Source organism: Dreissena polymorpha, chromosome 1, assembly GCF_020536995.1.
Source record: "Dreissena polymorpha isolate Duluth1 chromosome 1, UMN_Dpol_1.0, whole genome shotgun sequence".
In the NCBI taxonomy this organism is placed as follows: domain Eukaryota; kingdom Metazoa; phylum Mollusca; class Bivalvia; order Myida; family Dreissenidae; genus Dreissena; species Dreissena polymorpha.
This window is the reverse complement of record NC_068355.1, coordinates 177,982,312-177,996,132: the sequence shown is the minus strand read 5'-3', so window position 1 is coordinate 177,996,132 and position 13,821 is coordinate 177,982,312. Positions and strand designations below refer to the sequence as shown.

Below are 13,821 nucleotides of genomic sequence, written 5' to 3'. Positions count from 1 at the left end.
AGGAATCTAGTGCCATCTTGAAGGGATCTTTTCACGGTTTGGTAAATTGACAAAATTGAAAAAAGTTGTTTCAGATTCGCAAATTTTCGTTTTAGTTATGATATTTGTGAGGAAACAGTATTACTGAACATTGACCATAGTCCAATAAAGCCATTATATGTATCTTTTCACGATTTGAAAACCAAAAAATTATAAAGCGTTGCAATGCAAAACGATTGAATAATTTAGAGAGTTCTGTTGTTGTCGTTTAAATTTGCGAAACTACGAAGCTTGCTGATATAGGGTATAAAATACATCAACTGTGTATACCCGGCGGAATAGCCAAGAAGGCTAATGCGCTTTTATTTCAGACTAATTCCAGGACTCCAGGGGTCACTGGTTCGAGCCATGGTACCGGCTACTTTTTTTCCTTTTTTTAAATTTTATTCTTGATTTTTTACTAGAGCTTTTAAGATCCAATGTTTACATTTATCAATATAAAGCATTTAATGACAATCTTCAAAATATGCCAAAATCTGTGAAAAGGCCCCTTTAATATCAGTAACACAATTATATCTATCGACCCGTTATGTCCGTTATCATTGTACTGTACATCACAATTATCAATAAGTATGAGATAAGTTTCGCCCGAGATAACAACTTACCCGTGTATCACATGAACTTACACGCTTCGATGAAATTCTCCAACACTTACCTCCGACACTTCATGTATACATACACGCACACTCGGACGAACGCAAGATGACAGGTCGGCGCCATCTTGTGTACTGGTCACTGTTGCTAGGGGTCAGCTGGCTGGGGTCAGTGTGTTGCCAAGACGACTGCATAGGGCAGGACCAGTGCTCGTGTCAATACTCAGACGGGCGGGGAGTGTACTTGAACAGTCTTGGACATACGGACGGCACACCCGCGTGAGTCGTGTTTTCATTTGTTAAATATCATTGTTGTTTTGCGTTTACCTTTCTTTTGAGACACTTTTTTTGTAAAACGTGTTTTCAATAAAACAGTTTCTCGCTGGGAAAAAACACTTAAGCATTCACTATGCAAGTTTATCAGTAACTCATTATACCATAAGATCAATTAACAAATTGATAAATAAATTATCAGGTCACTCACTCGCTTAGTTACTCGCACACTCGCTATGTCACTCACTCACTCGCTTAGTCACGCACTCCTCGCACATTCACTAACTCCCTCACTCAGTCACTCACTCGCTCAGTCACTCACTCACTCACTCACTCGCTCACGAACTCAATAGCTCGTTCGCTCGCTAGATTGATCGATCGATCGCTCACTCGTTCGCTCACGCACGCACGCACTCACTCGAATATAAATTGACTCATTTCCAATATTAATAATTCTGAGCATGCTATAAACATTGTATGCATTTTTATGGATATGTTGTTATTGTTTTTGTATTGCTCAATAGGCATAAAATAATGATTTCTCTATTTTTGAACCATAAAAACGCATTAAGCTGTCGATGAAAGACGTAACACATAAGTTTTTCGCTCGTATTTGTTGGCTTATTTCTGGCAAATAATATATAAAAAAACACAGAGCGAGCGATGGCCCATTTCTAATAATTAATATGGTAATTAACATGGTCATATGACATGACATCTGATTAATTTACATGCACGTGACAGTCAGCCACGTGAAAGATAATTTACAGCGTAATCATGTTTTTCCCCATTTAAATGTATTTGTCAAACGCGAGGTTACGTCGCTTGTCACTACCTTAGTCTTGCTAACGTGCTTAGAATCGCCTGTATAGATGACATTAAGTAAAAGTAATTACAACGCAGATTTTCGCAAAAAAAGAGACTATTTTGAACGACAAATAGCATAAATGCGGAAAGAACCGTCCTTGCGGAGTGCACAGGCTAAGCTGGGACGACACTTTACGCACATGCATTATACCCAGTTTTCTCAAAACGCGACTCATATTGACCTGCATTCTGGCTTTGTTGTGCAGGTTTATGGACATTAAAGGAGATGACGGCAGCTTATACTCATACAACCCGTGCTATCCTTTCTCCGAGGGCGGTTGTGCACAAGTCGCGGTAAGTCACCGTTCGCTCAATCAACCTCCACGCAAAGATTTGACTGGAATCAGCATAGCTGAATCAAAACCTTGCCTTCATAACCAACCACTTGATGATAGCTTATCTACGTGGTACACTAGTTTTACCGTTGTTATTTTTACTTTTTTTAAAATTTAGTTAACTTATTTTTTTGCTATGAACCTAAACGTATACATTATTTTCAAAATAAAAAAAGATACTACTTTTCATAATATAGTACTTAAACAACAACAATAAAAATCCTACCAAATCTTGTAGGATTTTTTAGATGGTCGCTTAGCGACCGTCTAAGGTGGTTAGTCTAAAATTCAGGTCGATACGCCTTAGCTACTAGGAGCCCAATACCCGCTTACTACGCGTATCCGCGCGAGAAAGAGTTGTGTAATTTATGCAAGAGGTTTGAGTTCTCCAGTTATATTCATTCACAAATGGAAACATGATATTAATATCGTGTTAAATGCAATAGTTTTGAACGGTGCTTTTATAGAAAACAATCAATAAACAATTATCGTAGTGTACGCGTCGCGGAGGAGATTGTTTATGAATAAATAAAATAGTCCACTTTCTGCAGCGTCTTCACAAGGTTTGGCCTACATTAATACGACATGCATGGTCACCAGTATCCATTTGATATTTGTTAGATGATCCATTTCCTATATTTATTTTCCACAACTAAAATATATTTGTATCTTTATACACATGTAAAACAGACTAGTTTAGTTTATTTCTTTAAATATTTACAAGATTATACGCATCCTTTCTCATAAATATTTGTGTGTGTGTTTTCAAACCACGTCATGTATTTTGTTAGATTGTATGTACACGACTATTTACCCTATGATCAATTTCTCTGAACTCGATCTTCTAATATATGTGTACTATCGCATGGTTAAGACTGACGATGTACTATGCACAAGTCGTAATAAATGTATGTTCTGTTTTGCCCTTAACCCTATTATGCCTATCGTCTAGAAAAAAAGCCTTGGCAAACAGCGTAGACCCAGATGAGACGCTGCATGATTCGGCGTCTCATCTGGGTCTACGCTGTTTGCTGAAAGGAATTTATGTAAGATATATTCTAAATATAGAAATAAATATACTAGACATCCCTAATTTTGGAAATAAATTGATCCAATTTAGAAGGATGGGAAAGTCCACTAGGCATAAATGGGTTAAAAGTTCGCAATTGTTCAAGCTGGTGGAGCAAAGCTCGTGCTTGTTGACAAGTTACATATTAAATTGTAATTTTTCCTCCACCTTGGCTTGAGCTTTGCAATTGATTAATAACATGTATGTTAATCATGTTTTATCATACCGCTACATTTATATCTACCTTATATATATTGCTGCCCGATATATATTTTATATCAGTTCAACAGGATATTGGTATATCAGTCGATATGTGTTGGTAGGTCATATTACTCGGAACTATAACGTTATCATTTATAGTAAGTAGAATCAGATTAAACAAAACAAAAACTTTGATATCAAGATGATCTATATTAAATTTACAAGCAGCGACACACACAAAACAGCAAAACACACACACACATTATTTTCAAATAATAAGCGCAAGTGCTCATGACGTCATTATTATTATGTCAAACGTCAAATATGATAATTTTTATTTCCGCTAAAATTGAAGCGTCGTAGAGATTGTTTCCATTATTGCTTATAAAATAGGTAAGTAGCTACATAACTCATATAAAAAACATTTAAAAATCCAAATCCTTTTAGATTAGCTCTTTTTACTCATATCTACGTTGTTTCGATGTACCCGTAAAGTAGACTCATTCGAAAATGAACATCGCCCGGACCGGACTGTTCGGTTCCAGCGATTGTCTTTTTTTTGCCTAATTGGGAAAAGTATTGGTACCGCGCCATTGTCGCAAAATTGTGCGAAAAACACTGACATTGGGAAAATCAGCAATGTGAATGGGAGGTAGTAAATTCCGCTATTTTACGAAACTTTGAGTCACCTCGAACTGTCCCCAAGTATGTGCGTAAAACTACTATAATTTGGTCGAAATCAAAGAAGATGGCGAAACTAATATGGAGCTGAAAAGATATATGTCTAAATTATATTTGCATTCACTAATTATTAAACTGAGTATTGCTTTACAAATATTCATGTTCTTAGGACCGACATGTGTAATTAAATGGTTATATTTTTTTTTGAAAAAAACAGGCTGTAATTTGGAATGAAATGCCTTTAAAACCTGACTTTTTGGGGGTTTCTTTTTATTTTGGATGCAGAATATCATTGGAAATATGCGAACAAAAAAGAACAACAGAAAATCAAAAAGTCATATCGCAGGTCTAAAACTTTAATTAAAATTGGTAAACGAATGATTAAGTATAATGTTATTAAACGTGAATTTAGCGTAAATATTCACGGATACGTTTTAGTATATTTTCCTACCCGGATAAAATTGTAGTTTACATAAGAGTACCCGGGGTACGTTTAAGAAGCACCCGAGCCGACTATGACCAATCGAGCTTTAAGCAATATAGGCATCACCACAGCAGGTTTCTAATAAACAGATTTCAAAATGTAGTCATGAAATAATCAGAAAAAGCATGATCACGGTCGCTAAATCACTTTTAAAGCGGAAGAGAAAATTGACTCTTTCGAAATAGTCACTTCATTCGAATGGTCGCCGGATGATACAAACTGATTTAGTGTAAAGTAACCTTTAACCTCTTGTAATGTGTCGTCTGCTCCAGGCTTGCCAGACTAACACTATCGAGCAGTCGAGTGACATTGGCGACCAGCAGACGGCGCAGTTTGGCGCGGGAGATTCCGGTCTGGAAGTTGGATACACGGCGGGTCGCGGACTGCTCACGTAAGTTCTTATTGGATACACGCCCGGTCACGAACTACTCACGTAAGGTTTGAATGGATACACGGTCGGTCATGAACTACTCACGTAAGCTCTGATTGGATACACGCCCGGTCACGAACTACTCACGAAAGTTCTGATTGGATTCACGCCCGGTCACGAACTACTCACGTAAGTTCTGATTGGATACACGACCGGTCATGGACTGCTCACGTAAGTTCAGATTGGATACACGGCCGGTCACGGACTGCACACGTAAGTTCTGATTGGATACACGGTGGTCAAGTTCTGATTGGATACACGGCTGGTCACGGACTTATCACGTAAGTTAAGATTGGATATCCGGCCGGTCATGGTCTCCTCACTTCAGTTCTGATTTAGTACACGGTCGGTCACGAACTCCTAACTTATGTTCTGATTGGATACACTTCGCGCGATGGACTTCTAACGTAAGTTCCGATTGGATACACGGCCGGTCATGAGCACCTCACTTTAGTTTTGATTGGATACACTGCGGGTCATGGACTTCTAACGCACGTTCGGATTGGATATACCGCGGGTCATGGACTTCTAACGCCCGTTCGGATTGGATATACCGCGGGTCATGGACTTCTAAGCACGTTTTGATTGGATATACCGCGGGTCATGAACTCCTAATGTAAGTTCGGATTGGATACACTGCGGGTCTTTAACTCCTCACGTAAGTTCTGATTGGATACAGTGCGGGTCATTAACTCCCCACGTACGTTCATGGCTCGTATTCATCAATCAATTCTTAGACATTGATATAAGAATAAGAATATTCTTTAAATATGATTTTCTTAGAATGTGCTTTAATTTTGATTTATAAAAGCAAGTCTCCTATCTGATAAAAACCTTAAAATTCTCGGTTAAGATGCATACGTTAAGTTGTTAGACTCGTTCACATGTAAACGTGAAGTTGCTTGACTTTTTTCACATATACACGTAAAGTTTTTTGACTTGTTCACATATGTATGTGACGTTTTCTATTTTGTTTACATAAATCCGTGAAGCATTTATTTCCAATTAAATTTAATGTTATGTATAAAAATACTATGGTTTTTAAATCATTCGGTAAGTAACAATATTAAGAAAATAAGTTACATGAAAAAATATTTCTTCGGAGTTTGAACCCGGGTCATTTCGTAGCGAAAACTGACCCGATTGTCGGGTCAGTCAGGGTGTGATTCTTGCTCTTGGAAAACCGGGCCAAATGTATGTGCACAGGGGCTAATAAGGGACGACTCTCTACGCCGGTGCATTAAACCCCGTTTTCCCAGAACGAAAATCAATTATTGAAATTCACCGTTGATGTTTGTTCATAGTTAAGGGACAGCGATATAAGCTGCTTTGCTTCTGGATTTAACACTTATGTATGTTACATTCATTCATATGAATCATGCATACATACATAACAATTCCAGTTAATCAGTCATATATGCATATCCTTAAACTTGTACATAAAACAAGTGATAAACATGCATGTATACATATATGCATAAGTGTTAAATCGAGAAGCGAAGCGAAGAAGCCCTGCGCAGTCATTGTTGACATACAAGCAGTTACAGATTTTGAAGAGAATTGCATGAAATTTCTTTCTGACATTGCAGCACCACAACAGTCCAACTGGAATGTGACATACATGCATGCACACCCATAATGACTGCGCAGGGCGGCGGTGCTTCTGGACTTAGATCATATGTACGTATACACGCATGCGTATCACTTGTATTGATGAATACGTGCATTCATATCTCTCTTATACATTATACACGAACATTTATCAATCATATTTACATATAAAATAGCTTGTACATAAACACAAGTGATAAACATGCATGTATACACACGTTCAAGTGATAAACATGCATGTATACACGAATTCAAGTGATAAACATGCATGTATACACGAATTAAAGTGATAAACATTCATGCATACATTAATTAAAGTGCTAAACATGCATACATACATAAATTCAAGTGATACACATGCATGTTTACGTAAATATGAGTTCTAGACAGCCCTGTGAGGTCATTGTGGGTAGTAAAACCAATTTATGAAATCATTTTCTGAAATTGCAGCGCCACAACAGTGCAGCTGGTATGTGACTTACATGCATGTAAACCCATAATGACTGCGCAGGGGGCTACTGGACTTAACTCATTTGTACGTAGACATGTCTGTTTATCATTCGTTTGTGTGTGTACATGCATGTTTATCACTCATATGTTCGAACACATGCATGTTTATCACCCATATGTACATATACATGCATGTGTATCACTCGTATGTTCGTACACATGCATGTTTATCACTCATATGCTCGTACACACGCATGTTAATCACTCATCCACTCATACGTCCGTATAAATATATGTTTATCACTTGTATGTATGAATACGTGCATATTAATACTCATTTACAAGTTGTGACTTTACTTTATATGGAGAACGGTTTAAAATCGTCACATCATTCAAATATTTTGGTTTAACTTTATTTAAAAACGGAAATTGATATAAAACAATACAATACAATACAATCAATTTCAGATCACGGTAACATAATACTTCATCCACTTTTATCAGTTTGTAAATAATATGAATTCCCAACTGAAATCTGGGGATATTATTCTTGAAAAGAACTAGAGATCATTCATACAAACCTTTTTTTAAAGAATTAAAATGCACAATTCAATGTGTCATCAAATCTGTCAGCACTGTATGAGGAATAAGGAATAAAACCTCATTCGATTTAGGTAAATTAAAGATATTGAAATATTGATTCAAAATAATATCATGTACATGTACATTGAATAACAGTTAAAACAAATAACATATGCGTTACTGCTCCATGATGCGGAACGAAACATAACATACAACATAGAAAGTGTGCTTACCAACTCAAAACAATACTCAAGCTGCTGGGTTTAACGTGTGTATGTACTGATCATGAAACCTAACAGAATAAACAAACATACACTTACAATATCATCAAACACCAATATTTTGTGCCAATTACAATTGCTAATTAAGACCTTTCGTAAATGTTTATGTATTATGTATGTTAAACGGAGCCTCCCTTTAAATGATTACATTTTAAGTAATGACTTCATGTGTAGGATAATGACAGTCTTGAGCATTGATACAAGTTTTGATGACTGACAATTTGGAACTTCTGAGATAAACATATAATAGTTTTTATTCCAAAAAGAAGTTTAAGAAAGCTTAAAACTCCCAAAATAAGTTTAAGCAATTTTAAAACTCCAAAAGGAGTTAATGGAAATTTAAAACTCCAAAATTACATTTATGCAAGTTTAAAACTCCCTAAATGAGCAAATACAAGTTTAAAACTCCCAAAATAAGTTTATGCAAGTTTAAAACTCCCAAAATGATTTAATGCAAGTTTAAAATTCCCAAAATAAGTATATGCAAGTTTATAACTCCCAAAATAAGTTTTTGCAAGTTTATAACTCCTAAAATTAGTTTTTGTAAGTTTATTACTCCCAAAATAAGAGTATGCAAGTTTATTACTGACAAAATAAGTTTATGCAAGCCATGAAAAGAGATTTTTGTGATTGCGCCTACAGACGCTGACATTGAAGACGGTGTGCGCATGTCCGGGGGCGTGTAACGAGGCCGGGCCGCTGAAGCCTTGTACAGGAGGAGGAGGGGGAGGAGGAGGGATTAGTGGCGGAGTGGTGTTTCTCATTATGTAAGGAACAATTTTATTTCGGGTCACCTTATCCTGTGCTGCGCACACTTTGACGCGTGTACACGTAGTCCCTTAGAAATGAATTGGAATTGAATACCTTTATTACTTAAATTAAATTGTAAAGGCTACATGTCCAAACCATGAGATACTAATGAGCAGCAAACCGCATACAATCTGAACAGCCTGTGAAGTACGTGCAGGCCGTTATGGTTTTATGCTGTTCTCATAAAGCAATTTACACATTGCTTCAGAATGGTAAAAAATAGGTCGACACTTAATACTGTGCTAATTCGAAAAGTTCATAAAATATTGTCCTATATAAAGATACAATATGAGCATCTCCCTAGAATAACCAGGCTTAATGCATGTTCGTAAAATGTCATCCCAGGCTTAATGCATGTTCGTAAAATGTCATCCCAGGCTTAATGCATGTTCGTAAAATGTCATCCCAGGCTTAATGCATGTTCGTAAAATGTCATCCCAGGCTTAATGCATGTTCGTAAAATGTCATCCCAGCGTAGCATGTACATTACACAAGGCTAATCAGGTACGACACTTTCCGCATAGACTGGCTGTTTGTTTGAACGAGAATTTTTTTAAACAAAAATACTATGTACATGCGAAAAGTGTTGAACTGCGCATGCTACTCTGGGACGACACTTTATGCACATGCATTAAGACCGGTTTTCTCAGAGCGAGAATTAGATTCATTTTTTAATCAAGGTTTTTGAGCATTTAATGATCAATATTATACAATTTGCTAATAACATACATATTGAAACTATCAATTAAGCGATTGAACATACGATCCTTCAATAGGTAATATGATATTCCAATAATAAAATTAATAGGTTGATCAAGCGAGGAGTCGTATAACCACGGTACCTATACCACGTGACTTTTTCGAATCTGTGTTGGGAGAATAAAGCGCGACCCAGTTAACATTTTTAAGGATATCTTTTAAAATATTTCACCATTTTTAATCGGATAAAGTGGAGAGCCCGCTCACTCGTAAGAGTTTTCTATAGGTATCATGATGTTTTCAAACAAATAATTTTTTTTCAGTAAAATGCAACCGCGCGTTTGAACGGTTAGAAAATGTCGGATCAGTCCCCACACTTCATATTACAAACGCGCGGTTGCACTTTACTAAAAAATACTTTGTTTTCAAAGATCAATATACCTTTAGAAAACTCTAACGAATGAGCGGGCTCTCCACTTTATCCCATTAAAAATGGTGAAATATTTAAAAAGGCATCATTAAAAATCTTAACTGGGTCGCGCTTTATTCCCCAACACAGATCTTAAAAAGTCACGTGGTATAGGCACCGTGGTTATCACTACGGAATAAACTTTACGGTTACTGACGCAAGTAGGTCATTTTGTGACGATATTTCTCTCTGAAACACGTATGAGTCTCGGTAATATGGTTGATCGTAACATTTTAATAGTAACTGGGCTATACGAGTGTTATTAATTTGCAATAATTTAACTATTTTATGGGGCTAAAGATGGACACAGATTGAATCACACAACCGCTATGTAAATTCGCCTTAGTTTAGTTTAGTTCAACCTATTTATTTAGCTCGATTGCATAGAAAACCTAAGGCTTATTTGAAACGCTCTCGAGTCCGTGTCCTGGGCCTAGAACCAGTACTTGATGTCTATGGGGGATATCTAATGAACGCTCCCACCGTGGGGATCGAACACGTGACCTCCCGATCGCTAGGCGGACACCATATCCCTTACGCCTATCTTTTATTTAATTATCTACTACAATTACCGTTCTCATAAAGTCACGGTTCTGCTCATTAAATTGAAGTGTCTTGCCTGTTTATTGCTATTTAATCTGAATCGTGTTGCTATGAGGTTAACTTTTATTTACCTTTCAATGTTTCACGAAACTTTATGGGCCAAGCAGTTCTCCAGCTAGGGTTTGATAAGGGCAGGGAGCTTTGTTTTGTCAAAAGGGCACTTTCGAGCATGCGGACGTATCTGGAATGCTCCCTGTTGCGTATTAATTTATATGTCATTTATATTTGTTAGAATATATTATTCCCATTGTTGTTTAACAATTAAAAATTAAATGTCTACAATAAGGAATAAATTAATTACAATTTAATGAGAGATTTATAAATGATCAAATGTCAAAAAAAAAAATATTTTTGTAATAAATAATAGGGCAGCACTGGCCGAGTGTGAGGTTAGGGTCTCCTCAAAATCAGTAAACATAAATTATCTCCTGATAATATTTCTGAGGTTTCATAATTTGATAAAATCTGTATTGAAAACGTTAAATATTCAAGAGCCCTGTTCATTTATAATATTTTTCTGATTGCCGTCCACAGATTTTCTTGCCTGTTGCTCATCTACATCATCGGCGGTGTTTCATTCATGAAATTCGTGCGCCGCGCCGAGGGGAAGGAACTCTTGCCAAACTACGGATTTTGGTCCAACCTGCCTGGATACATAAAGGTGAGGTACCTGGAACAATATCATCGGCGCTCTGTGAAAACGGGACTTAATGCATGTGCGTAAAGTGTCGTCCAAAGATTAGCATGTGCAGTCTGAAGTTAGCGTATTGAATCGCGCTTTGCAAAAAAAGGGCATAATGCAGTCCGCAAAGGCTAATCAGGGACAAAACGTTCCGCCTTTCGCTAAGATTTTCACTGAGAAAGGACTTACTTTGATATAAAATATCGTACACGCGGAAAGAGACGTCACTTATAAGCACGTGCGGACTGCATACAGCCCCGAGTTCATTAGCGCGGCTAAATTATTTTAGCAGATTCGTGTCCTCCTGGTAACACACTGTCAGCAGGGGTTCGAATGATTTGTGACCACTCTCAAGTATAGACTTCTAGTACTCGTTGTTTGCATTAGACGTTCGACCAACGTGAAGTCTAATACGGGAGGTCTTATGTATCTATCATTATACATCATAATGCAGCCGAAAAGTCTTTTAGGGGGTGATGGCCCTTTATGAGAGTCTCCCGGTGCATTTATAAAGACGTTATACACACACACTATGCATTTGATCTTGATTGCGTTTAAGAGAAATATCAACGGCTAAATACCATGTTGCAGTGCACTGTTCCCCCCCCCCCCCTTGCATTTCTTAGACGACTCCCATTTGCACGAAATCGCGTGGACCTACAAAAAACTTTGAGAGCTACGAACTTCGAGCCAAATGATTCATAATATAAGTATTTCTTTACTTTAAAAAAAAAAGCACAAAATAAATTAAAAAAAACCCCTTAAACATCAACAACACAAGTGTTGTTTAATTAACATGTTGATTTTTTATGTTGTAGAGTGGAACGCTATTCGTCATTAGTCCATGTAGGAAGAAATCTGCGTCGTACAACTCCATATAACAGCATACGGCGAGTGAACGCTTGACCGGCACAGGCTAATCTGGGAAGACACTTTACGCACATGCAAAACGCTACGTTTTCACAGAACGGTGCTCATATCAACAGAAGTTTCAACAAGTGTCATGTCATCAAGAGTCGCGTAGAAACATTCAATGCGTTTTTCGTTAGTTTAATGCCTGATATGTGATTGTTTGTATATATTGAACATTGTTTGTTGATTATACATTTAAATTACCGGTATATAATTTGTCAAAAAATCGTTATACTACTATTTAATTCTGCTAAGGAGTATATTTAATGATGCGATGAGAACGATGCTAACTGATGATAGCCGATGATAACCGAGGATAACTGAAGGTTAACGATGATAGCCGATAATAACTGAAGGTAACCGATGATAACCGAAGCAATGGAAGTACTCTTCAGAGAGAGGGGCATTATTATATTTTTGATTGCGTTATTATTACAACGAGCAAGCATTTTGTAATTTGTTAAATACATTTTAATAACCACATACCGGTAATAGCAGAATTTTCGATAAAATAACCGTTACCATGGCGATTCAGTTTTTTGCGTCTGTCATATCTTGTCCAGCTTGTAACTTCATCATCGATGTACATCTGAAATAAAATACCAAAAAGCATCACTATTTGAAGACGGTGTTGTCGAGTGCAATGCATGTATGCATAACTAAAGAATCATAATCACACTTACAGGTCAGTTGTTGAATACTAGTATGAAGATTCAACAGCTGGACCTGACTGTAACTTTCCGATGAGTCTGGATATGTTAAATGAATAACTGAAAACAAAAAAAACTGAAATATTTACTCCCAAAATCGTTAAGGTATTTTTTCAATCATGTTTTACCGAAACCTTTCAGATCTGGAGGTTAGTTGTAAAAATCGGTTGGGCTGTAAAGGAAATACATTTATTAATAGAGTAAAGCGTCTGGAATGCATTGTAATGATAATTTTTAAAGTACGTGTATTTTCTTACAAGGCATTTAAAAGTGATATTATGGGCATTTTTCACTGTTAATTTGAGCTGAAAAGAATTAACAACCAAAAGAGTTAGTTAAAATGTGGTTACCGACCAATTATCTGCAATTCATCTTTCTTCTAATTGTTTATAAAAATATATATTATATTCGATATTTTACATGAGTCACCCAGTCCTCTAAGCCGAAATGATACGTTCAACAAAATAGTGTCCTTGTGTCGTATGAACGAATCTGCACTAGAACTAAATTTAGATTCACATTGAAATCGAAACATTTTCATGTTCAAATGCATTATTTTTCTCTTTCCGGGATATTGTTTTAGCATTATAGTATGTTGATGCTGCATTAACAAATATTATTGTATATGAAGTGAAAACACCACAAATGAAATAAAAACGGTTGCGATATACACCTATAAATTGTGAGATGCCCATAATATAACTTTAAATAGGCTGAACAGTATTTAAGCCTGACAGACACAGAGGAAGCGCGTTATATCTGACCCGAAGAGGTCCCGGATTGGAATCCAATGACTTTCATTCAACTATTTTACTTGACATTATAATTATTACAGAATACACCACACATGACAGTATGTTTTGGTAAATTGATTTAACGACACTTTCAATACCAAAATTACAACCTACGCACAGAGATTTGTCTGGAACAAGCACTTTTTAAAATAAGAATTTTAACGAGTACATAACATACAGATTTTTGCTGCTTATGGCAGTGTGAAATACACCAGAATTACTTTATTTAATAAGTCTGCGTTCTTG

General features: G+C 36.5%; 1 protein-coding gene across 2 annotated transcripts; it reads left to right on the top strand.

Moving 5' to 3' along the window:
• The first annotated feature begins 631 nt into the window (after window positions 1-631).
• On the top strand, window positions 632-12,695 carry LOC127862941 (uncharacterized). 2 transcript variants are annotated; one of them, XM_052402220.1, is made up of 7 exons: window positions 632-911; window positions 1,979-2,066; window positions 4,815-4,933; window positions 7,034-7,118; window positions 8,539-8,663; window positions 11,012-11,138; window positions 11,978-12,695. In XM_052402220.1, the coding sequence occupies exons 1-7, from the start codon at window positions 742-744 to the stop codon at window positions 12,038-12,040; spliced, it is 777 nt and encodes a 258-aa protein (XP_052258180.1). In that variant the 5' UTR covers window positions 632-741; the 3' UTR covers window positions 12,041-12,695. The 2 variants fall into 2 exon arrangements, with proteins under 2 accessions (XP_052258180.1, XP_052258172.1); XM_052402212.1 differs by lacking the exon at window positions 7,034-7,118 and adding an exon at window positions 6,562-6,652 and having other exon boundaries at window positions 633-911.
• Window positions 12,696-13,821: the final 1,126 nt, after the last annotated feature.